This window comes from Opisthorchis viverrini, assembly GCF_000715545.1.
Source record: "Opisthorchis viverrini unplaced genomic scaffold opera_v5_145, whole genome shotgun sequence".
Lineage (NCBI taxonomy): Eukaryota > Metazoa > Platyhelminthes > Trematoda > Opisthorchiida > Opisthorchiidae > Opisthorchis > Opisthorchis viverrini.
In genome coordinates this window covers 805,052-816,082 of record NW_008751802.1, presented here as the reverse complement: position 1 = coordinate 816,082, position 11,031 = coordinate 805,052, and the positions used below count along the sequence as shown (strand labels likewise).

The 11,031-nt window shown below is 44.2% G+C and overlaps 1 protein-coding gene across 1 annotated transcript in view; it reads right to left on the bottom strand.

The window, feature by feature from the left end:
- T265_06773 (hypothetical protein) overlaps positions 1–10,556 on the bottom strand; it is a gene marked incomplete at both ends in the record, with an annotated part of 28,860 nt that extends 18,304 nt beyond the window's left edge. Inside the window, 5 exons of the mRNA XM_009172126.1 lie at positions 3,426–3,590; positions 3,707–3,837; positions 7,666–7,831; positions 9,231–9,628; positions 10,211–10,556. Of these exons, the coding sequence (XP_009170390.1) occupies positions 3,426–3,590; positions 3,707–3,837; positions 7,666–7,831; positions 9,231–9,628; positions 10,211–10,556 (1,206 nt within the window). The remainder of the gene's footprint in view (positions 1–3,425; positions 3,591–3,706; positions 3,838–7,665; positions 7,832–9,230; positions 9,629–10,210) is intronic.
- Positions 10,557–11,031: the final 475 nt, after the last annotated feature.

Sequence of the window (11,031 nt, the reverse complement as noted above, 5' to 3'; positions counted from 1 at the left end):
AATGGGTCGCTGAGGTGCGCAAACCGTCACACCACGATAAGGTCCAGTCTCTTCGTGACGGACTCTCGACAGTGCTGTGAGAACAGGTGATACTACTCGTTTGCCGGGACGAATGAAGAAATTTGTTTGAAGGACTCTGCATCGAGACGTTGATTGAAAATATGATCCAGCAATCAATGGGAAGATGTACTGTTTCGTCCTTTGATCCTACAGGTATATTGTGACTTAGCAACTTTATCAACAACGCAAAAAGTGTTATGGTTCTCTAGATGAGCCTTGCTTGGAGTCACCTGAGAGTACGCCTTAGCTTGACGCCGCAGAGGGTAAGTCACAAGTCTCACATTTAATGCTGTCCTGCACAGCGAAAGCGTTTCCGGCCACACCACGCTCTTGCTTTCTGTCATTTACAGAACAGCGGTTTGGTTTGAACATGGAAAGCCAAAAGTACGCCATTACTGAGTGTACACTCCTAGCCTGAGTGGAAACCCCAGAAGACATGAGGCACAACCGATCCCAGTGCTGAACTTGTCGTCGATTGCTGATCAGAATATCAGCCTCTGCCATTGCATTTGTGGTTAGCTAAGGATTCCAGGTCAATCCCTCTGACGATGCGTTTCCCCGATGTCGCTTGTCGCTTTTGTAGACGTTTTCGTCCCCCAACTCTCAATTCCAAAGAGCCCGCTCACACGGAAACATTCAATGGTCACATTCCAGGGAAGATTGCTCAGCAGATTTGCTGAAATTTCAACAATTGATGCACACCGTGTATCAAAGAAGCGCCTACAAGAATCCATATCACGATGGTGCATCTTCACACGTCTCAGAGGAGCACCAACTACATATTCTTTACCATTCGGGTAACCGGAGATTCTGAGGCTGCCTCGTGGAAGTTTACAATGCAGAGATCATAATAAACTTGGAAGCTGTGTCCCACTAGGCTTATAAAAACAGCAAGCTGCGCGCTGTGGGACCGGCCGGAATAACCACAGTCCACAGGTAGCGATCAAAATAAATAAATATGATAGAATGAATGAAAATTATTAGATGGACAAAAAATACCGGATTCCATCCGCGGACCATAGTTTTGTGGCTTCCATAGACGGTTAATAAGGATGTTCAAAGTGAACCGATTAACACGCTTTTTATAGTACGGATAGTTTTGATTAAGTGGGCTTGTCTAATACGATCAACAGGATGGACTTTTAGTATGGCTTATTTAATGGAACCCAAATGGAACCCATCATTTTACCATATCATACCAAACCCTTCTTAAGTGCACAGTTTTCATGGGACGCTCCGACACCTTGAGGTTGTCACCAGATTGGTCAGACAAATCTGGTATCGATCCAACGGGTCAAACGATACTCAAGGTAAGCTAGCAAAACGGGTAGTGTTAAAACCTATGGTGTGGCGTCTGACAATTCTAACGGTCCCTGCATCATTTTTAGGGTTTCACCAGCCCACTTTTACAAACTCTGCTTTTTGGATTCAGGCAACCTGTCAATGCTGACAGAACCAGTACAATGCGACAGACTTCAGAACCATAATGGATTACATGCTAAATATGGCCACTAAATACCCCTCTTGATGATTTTCTGAACCGGCTGTTTCGTTGCTCGAAAGTTCCCATGCCAGTAGTGCGGAAACGGAATGGGAACAGACCAGTGCCATTAATATTCCACCATAAAGACGAACATAAGTTGAGGAAAAGCAGAACAGTTCATAGGGATGGCGGTTAGCACTGTGTATTTTGCCCCCTGTTCGCGTCAGAGATGGGATTTCGACCCGACTCAATCAGGCAAAACTAAACATCCCAGTAGTCAGATATAGCAGTGAAATAATAGTCATTCAGCTGTAACACCCTTCAGATACCTAGATGCAATGCTACCCAAAGGGAGCACGAGGTTCGAGATACTCTCAGGTTGCCCAAGCCCAAAGAGAAGCAGTTGAGATGTAGAGGTTGAGGTAACGAAGTTCTTCAATACGCATGCAAGAAGTATCAATCACACGAAACTCCTGGCGGATAACCAAAAGCTTTTTTGCTTTTGGCCTGACGCTGCACAAATATCTATTAAAAGGCAACCGTCCTGAGGACTGAAAAAAAACCACCGCGGAAAATGGAGTACGGAAAAAGTTTTCGCCGATGGAAGTCGTTCGGTTCTGCTTCAGGCCGCTAGGGGAATCGGTGAAGAGAAGACCACTACTAATACAACGAAAATGATGGATTTATCATTCATTTACCGTTTAAAAACCATGGGAGAACAGTTCAAAGATCAATCCTGTTGGCCGGATTCTCCATAGCCAGCCAAGTTTGAGGATAGTAACGGGCCTTATTCGTTCCATCGAGATTGGGGTGGCAGAGGACACCAGTTGATCAGGCCACGACTCGGCAGAGGAAGCCTAACCATCTGTCGGGGTGGGGAGCCGAAGGATCATCTGACCGGCGATCTGGAACCCTTGGCAATACGGTCGAATCACTTTTCGAAATCCGCTTCGTAAATTTGATTTCCTTGTTTGACGCTTGATAATTTACCCTGCTCTTCTTTTTTAGATGACGATAGGATACGGAGACCAGAAACAACACACTCAAGGACACATGATTCGCGGATGAAAAACTGCTTTGGACACAGCTGGCAGTTACAAAGAAAATCGCGTGTCACAGTCCAGAAATGTGCATTGACTGACCATCCCGAGTTAGGGTATCATGGACTGTTTCCTGCAAAGCATCCACCAGCAGGGTGTCACAGTGACAGATTAAGATTATGCACAGATGATTCGTATGCACGACCCTTTAGGTTCAGAGAACTTCGCTTCTGAGCCATAAGCGACACGTTTTTTGGACAGTTTTGAGGCCCGACATTGTGTGTGTATTGATGGTTGACAGTGCTGAACGGAATGTAAAGTCTTTTCGAAAGCCGAATTTCAGTGTGGACAGTTGAATTCAAAACACACTGAATAGCTCGTGTTTAAATCCCGCCTGCCTATGAACTGTTGATTATCATACACATCGTTCACAACATCCACTTGCTTTGAAACCAACCAGACAGAGGAGCGAAGAATAGGCCCTGACATAGCACACTACTTATAGGGTCCCCAAAAACTTCAGCGTATTTCAAGAGAGCTCATCATCAAGTCCCCGAGCTTCTAACAACCTTACGTTCTGAATGAACATAAATGACAAAATGCGCTCACTGTCAGATTAGGTTGGTTAACGGGAAGTCCAATTGAGGGAATACCACAAGCGAGTCTCCGGTTAACACCAGTGCAATTTACAAATGGGTGTATTCCGTCAGAGTACAGGCTCCTTCATTCCAGATAGGCCGATGCAATGTCTGACTCCGCATTTAGTGTTTGAAACAGTTAATGGATGTAATTCATGAACGTAAACCATTCACCTAAATAAAAGAGCAAAATTATGAACACACTTTTTCAACTGCTTTTCTCGACCAGTCCCCGAGTGCTTCAATTTGGTGGAGTGGCTGACCAAAGTCCGTACGAGGGGGTGCTTGTGACGTAGGATATCGAAAGGGAGTTGAACGTCGGAGCCTGTTGGACAGCGCAATACCGTAGTGACTGCAATTAGTCAGTAACTGAAAAAATAATGCATATGTGACGAGTAATAGTAAGTATCTCCAAGGCCTCCTGAAATGTGGTGAAGCTTGCTTCATGCAGTTAGCAAGTTATTTTGGGATTTAGCTAGAATTACCATTTGATCCATGCGGGAAAATACCCTCTGCAAATTCATGATAGCGTCGGTTATGTGCATCTGGATTGGTCGGTTAACCTGAGGAAAACTGGTAGGGCCTTGCAGCGCTCCGAGGACAGGCAAGAGTCGATCTGTTAAGGAAGTATGAACAGTAGAAATGCAGATAGCAGATCTCGCGACGTCTAATGAGTGAAACATCTACTTTTACTCTTAAGACGCTTAATGGAAAAATAGGTTACAATACTTAACTCTTCCATGCATCGAGAAATCAGCTTTATGGTTTGATGGAAGCGTTATCAACGAGCAACGAGCTCGTTGCAATGCCAAGAAACCAAGTGACCGAACCAGAAGATCTAATTCGGATTCCAGCCATATATACGGTCTTTAGTGTCAGATTGTGCTTTGAAAATCGAGCCCCAACGAGGTAGATCGATGCCAGCTGTCAGAAAACACCATCCTGGTTCATAGCATTCAGATTAGAAGTCATCGAACACAGGATTGGCCAGGCGAACTCCATTGCATTTGTTCAAACTAAAACCGTGCAAAAGCCTGTTAGCTTGAGCTCAGCACTGAGCTACTAGAGCCTGGCCTTGCCGAACTCATTTTGAAAGAGTCCGTGTGGCTGTGCGGGCATCCTCGATGAATTGCCTCAAAAGACCCTTATGGTGACCGCGCCGCACTATCTGATAGCCCGGTAAAAACTTTTGGTCGGTTTCCATTCCGAGTACACTGCCGGACTTTGTCGCACAAATAGTTTGGGTCTGGTTTTAAGCAATCATCCTTCAATTAGGTTTTCAAATGTCCATCTAGTTTGTAAGGGGTAAGGCGTAAATTATCCTGTACTCCCTAGTCTGTTTTGAGCACTTCTCCGCTCATAAAACGACCCTCCTTTTACAACCCAATAGTGGCACTTATCAGAAGCGTCGATTTCCTTTCTTGAGGTTGAGTATATTTTTGAACATGATTTTCCGCCTCCTGGCGCTGCAACCTCTTCATTTACTCCATGGCATCAAATTAATAGGACCTGTACATTCACAAGGTAGTGGGCATAGTTTAATACAGTATTACTAGCATGTCGAGGCATTCGTAACTCGAGTTACTCTACTGGATGTTGATCTGTCTGACGAAAGTTCTGTTAGTAATCTATAAGGTACTGTCAGGACTTAAAACGTGGACACTGCTCTCGACTGCTCATCGGGTTCGCACTGTGTATCTGATCCCATTAAATGGAATTTGAAGGACGTTTCCTAACTGAAAATGCCTACACAAGCTCGCTGATAGGTTGACCTGCGTAGCGGCTCACAGTGATCTGTATATGCGAATTCGCTGCGTGTCAATGTGTTTTAACAATCAGACGAACGGCAACCGTTGGTACCGTTCGGAACTCAAAACTTGCATACAAGGGCTTACAAACTGTGATAGAGAATCCTTTGTCACTGTACTTTCCATTGACCCCGATACGTTGTAAAAGTTATATATAAATATCACGGACGCGTTTTTATGATCCGCAATCCAATTGAAAAGGTGTAGATGTTGATTAGTTGACATTTGGACTAATCGGAGCGCCTATGCATTCCGAGCTCGGCTTTCGACAGAGACCCCCAGTTGACTTCGTCTAGGGTAACTGAGGGCTGCCTACTCACGAATGTTTAAAACGTGGGAATTGCCATAGGAACATTGGTAAAAGAGGCTTTCTTCTTCTTCCATATTTGACATGTGAGAGCAATCCAATCGATGTAGGCTGTCTTTTGCATGGGTCCATTTCGCTTATCAGGCTTTCTGTCAGAAAACTCTTAATGGGGTTTATCCCAGGAAATGCCGGTCGTCTTTTCACCTTTTTTTGCCACTGAGCAGTCTTATATTGTCTTACGTAATATTCGTGAAAACGGTCATGGTGTTGGGCTTGTGTACATGGTGGTCTGTGGCGATCTTCTCGTATACCAGTTACACCAGTAGTTTTATGGAAGAAACTGGCGCCTGTTCGAACGGTGTGTGCAGTGGTAATGATTATCCCACGGTTGGAAACGAATATACATATCCCACACAAGCATTGTGTTCCCGTGCATGATCACACGTTTCAAAGGATATTCTTGTCACCATTCATGTGACTTGAATTTGGATTGACCACTCGAGCGTACATGGTGAACTAATTCACAGCATTGTAGTTACTTCCGACCTTGAAGGTGACTTTGAACGTATTTAATTATGGTGTAACAAACATGCCAAGAGCCTTTTCACATGGACTGTTAGTGGGCAGGTCCATGGATATGTTCCAACCATTCGTCCCCCTAAGGCATGGGCACTTCTGCAATGCAACGGTTCTGGATATAAATAATCCATCCCATGGAAATGATACTAAGATGCCTATGCGTACCCAAATTACGATATATATATATATATATATATATATATATATATATATATATATATATATATATATATATATATATATATATATATATATATATATATATATATATATATATATATATATACCTGGGTAAGCAGGTGCTCAGTAACGAACTAGGATTGCAAAAAAATAAAACGAAGCTTAGTAGATTCAGATGATCACCACATGTACTACCCATGCTCAATTGCCATGATCCATTTTAGCTTCCCGTTGGTGGGTGGGTTGCGGTAGACAATATGTGACACGGTGATACAAAGTGAAACCGGGCACAGACAAACCGTTTTTTCAATTTTCTGAATGGGGCAATTGTAACCCTTCTTACGAACGCCTAGAAACCTCATGAGAACATACCATGAACGAATACCAGTGACGAACATTCAGGTACTTCTTAGTCGCATTATTTAGCGAAACTACCTTTTGTCGTGCATTAGGCTGGGGTGAACGTTGACTTGGTCCATTCTACTGATGGGTCGTAACTCAGTGCGACTCAGTACTGTTCGAATGTATAGGTACCTCCTACCTGATTATTTTAATGAAAGGCATTTTGAAACAATACACCGCTGTTCTTCCTCATTGCTGCACGAAAGTTGAGATGCAACGACAATGATGGTGGTATGGGTTTGTCTGTCCAAGAGCGCGCAGAAAAACCTCTACTAGCCACGAATATGACCTTTTCGAGGGGAAGGAGAGAAAAGTGTAGCTTATGGCGCCACAAGTATTTCATTAATATCAGTAGCACTCAAAATAACGTCGCAACTGAGCAGGTCACTGAACCAACTTTTTGTGCCGATTGACTGGAGACGTGTGAAAATTCATCGGACACACAATAAGCGAATAGCGAAAAAGTTGGTGTTTAGATGAGAAACAGCTAGACAGCAACCGTTGGGTGCTCGCGACAGCATGTTCATATCACAGTACGTGACGCCGAGAACAAAGCTAGGAATGTGGGTAGGCGCATGCATGACTACAGGGACACGCAAAAAACAACTTTCCTCATTGCCACGGTCATGGCTGAAGACAGTCTGCCGTGCACTCGGTGGGGCGGCATAAGACGTCTCGAGCGATGGTGTTACGCAGAAACTTTGACACAACTATTGCTTTACTGCTGTCATAGGTGTCTGAAGAATATTAACAACAACAATTTCCGCTCGGAAAATATAACTGTACACAACATGCACGCAACATGAGGAGAAATGGTCAGTGCTGATGAGAGGTGAACTAAGATCATTTAAAAGCATCGTCAATAAGTTTTATGCCGCTTCACCAAAAAGGGCACGCGTCTCATGGTCGCGTGGTCTTCAATGTGAGTTTCACATGTCAATCAATGGAACTGATAGTTAGTTATTATTTGGTGGACCTTAAGAAGGATGATTGGGTCAACGTAACTCACATGGTTTGGATTCTCTCAAACTGTGTATCAGCATCTTTACAAAAACGTTGAAGAGAGATCTTAGTCGAAGCTTATGAAGTAAACGAAAGTGTACGTAATGACAAAGGCTAAAGGTATCAAAAGATACAATTGGTGAAGTCGGGAGCGGGTTGTACGTACCAATAAAACTTGCCCACTTTAGGGCTAGTGGCCGGACATTTGATAGGCAGCTATCGAAAGCCAGGCGACAGCTGTGAGGGCAAATGTAAGCATTAACTGTCGCCGAGCAAAGACTGCAGTAACGTAACTCCAGCCAGTGTCTGACACAGGCGACTCGTAGGCTTGTCTACAAGAGGAACAAGAGAGCGAAAGATAATGGCAAGAAAAGACACACTAGAAAAGGTATCGATGCAATGGAAGAAGCCACGTTCGAACATTTTCAACCGAACTGTGGAAAACTTCGCCATCTACATTGCCACAGCAGGTATTTTTCAAAAACCTTCTGCGCTGCCAACATTCTCCTTAGTTCTCATTGCTCCACTCGCTTAAAAAAAGCCGTCCAGCTGTAGCACCCTTACGGTGCCTAGCTGCCATGCCACACGAATGAGGCACGAGGGTTGGGATACTGTCAGGTCGCCCAAGCCTAGACAGGGGAAGTCGAGAGAGGTCGGTCGGATTCGAACCACGGACCTTCCGGTCAGTAAATTCGCGCACTAACCACTTGGTCCAGCTCGTCTCCCTCGTTTGAGAAAAACTAGCTACTGCTTCCAATTAGGTATTCTTCGCAATAAGACCGAGCTTTACTGCTTTGGATTCTTCCGAAGGATTCCTAAACCGTGAATTTCGCCCACTTTTAACCAGAGCTTGAGATAACTTAGTGGTTAACGAATAAATTTACTGACCGGAGGGTGCGTAATTCAAACCGAAAGGGTGTTACAGCTGGACGGTTATTATCACTTCCAACCATGGGTTGGCGATCACTCCTACTCCTCACTTCGTCCTCATACGATAACTTTTCTGAAGTAGACGTTTGACTTGTAGTACAATTGTCTGCAATTTCACGGCATTCGTGAACGAAGAACCAGCGACAGACGCTTCCGCTAGTGCCCACATGAAGACGAGTTTCCTGGTAGAACCACCACTGTATGGCAAAAACGCCCATCGTAAAGAGAATCATGCTGATTAAGGCTCAACACAATAGTCGATGTAAATTTCCATTTGTAATCCCAAACCCAGCGTGCAATAAAGGAGAGCAGATTGACCTTCTTTAAATTAGGTTCAGAACGAGAATCGTCCGAGTTCAAAGATATCCCGTTTCTCATCTGCTCGTGTACGTGAGTGGGAGACTAGAATTTTTTTTAATCAACTGATGATGCAAGTCACCAGATTTTCTGAGTATTCAAGCATACCGAAACTCAGGTTTGCAATATCACGGTAAATTGTGCGAGCCAGGTTCTCTGCTGATCCTCACGACTAAGACAACAAATATTTTCGAGGGACTATCTGCACTTGTACCATAGGTGCAATGTACATCCACTACAAGTGGGAATGATAACGTGGCATTCCAAGTCTTCAGATGTTGTGGCATTAGCTGGAGAGCTGAACTAACGGGGAGCGTACACCGAAATATTAGCTAAGAGCTAGTCTGCGGCGTCGTTGTCAGCACAGTAGAGCAAAACCAGTACAAATCATGATGCACAAGCCATTTAAGAATGAAATGTAATTCAAAATGTATCAAAACTCACATGATTCATTATACTCCCTATCATTTCATTTCCAAGTAGAAGGGCATTGGCGGCAATTCGTGCCGGTGGGAATGCTCGACCCATTAGGGCTTTGATTATTTCTGGTGTTTGATCGAACGGGTTTTGTTTTTCCAGTCCCTCAGCAACGCAATCAGCTGTGCGGAGATCGCTTTCTGACTTCGCAAGTAACATAAGGCGAACAATGCGAATCAGAAGTTCTCGAAAGAACATATCGATCATGAGGGACAAATTCTGCTTCTGACCTAGCATGTATTTAGCCAATCCATCGAAAAATTGAAAGAAAAAATCTTGATTGAGTTCATAATTGTATCCATAGGACCGCTTGAAATTGGAATGTAACGTGGCCATCGTAGTGCTGAGGGCAGACACAAAAAACTCTATAAAGTATGATTATTAGAAGATTATCATTGCACACTTTGCAAGCGAATAGAATCGTTCATAGTTGTCTGGAAGACGAATGAAAGCCAAAGATTCCAGCTGTGGTTGAATTCCACCTCACTTAATGCGTACATCACATAAACGTCTGTTAATGAACAGCATGTGTTCAACGTGCCAGAAGAGAGACGACACGAAGTTCCTGCAGTTTTGAGAAAGTTTGAAAAGTGATCGGATGATCTTGATAACGTGACGTTTCGGTGGTCTTGCAACAGCTTTCTCACATGTGCACAGGTGTTTCCAGAAGTCTGTGCATTCACCAAAACCGATAACATGAAGATATACAGCGGACAGGTCCATCGAGATCGCATGCCTCAGAGACAGTATTTTCATCAAAGGAGCATGGTTATAACACGCATTAGCCGTTACAGGCTGCAAATGGTACAGAGAATAAACAAATTAACTTTAGGAAAATGAGCAATACTAACGATTCACACCAGCTGCCTGTGATAGTCTCTTCCGAACAGATAGAAACAGATAAGTATGACATGCACTGACTGAGCAGTTTGTTTTCATTCATAAACGGAGTGAGTGGAACTCCATCAGAACGATAGGAACTTTGCATCGCTTGGGCAGGGAAAAGCAATTGCGTATTTTCGAAGTCACGAAAGGTTTAATTTTCAATGCCAAAGGCTCCGATACGAGTAGTGAATCAATTACTATTATTAGCTGCAAGAGCTGCGCACTTATTGCACAGTTGTTGTAGCTCCCACGGTCTCGTTCATCGATGATTTGGGGAGATAGGATGGGTAGCTGTACATTGGAGGCGGGAGCTGATAAACTGATGCGTAAATACAGGACTCTCAGTGGACGGCTAAATGAAGGGATTGGGAAGGGAGCTATGCATTGAAGGCCATAGCTTGGATGCATGAGCAACACTGAGGGCGCGACTGGGCCTACGCTACAGCTGACGCAGGTTAACAAAAGCTGCTCTGGCCTTCCAAATCCGGATGGAACTATCATCTTCCGCAAGACCACCGGTACTGATACAGCTGCCCAGGTAAACAAATTTGTCTACTACCTCAATCGACCCATCCGCAAGCATGAGGTTAGGCTCCGGGCCCACTGAGTTTTGCTGTGACACTTCAAACTTTGCCGGTGTGAAGCGCAAGGTATACCGTGAGGCGGAATTATTAAGATTATGTAATATTGTTTGCATTACCAGGGGGCCAGATCCAAGAAGACCCACGTTGGATACGTACTAGATTTCTGTGAGTGGACGCCCAGGGAGCACTTCGAAACTAAAGACATTAGACGCTGATAGTTCGCCGTCCATGATCGTATCAATGACGAGGTTGAAGAGGAAAGGTGAAAGAGGGCAGTCCTGTCTGACACCACTTGGTGT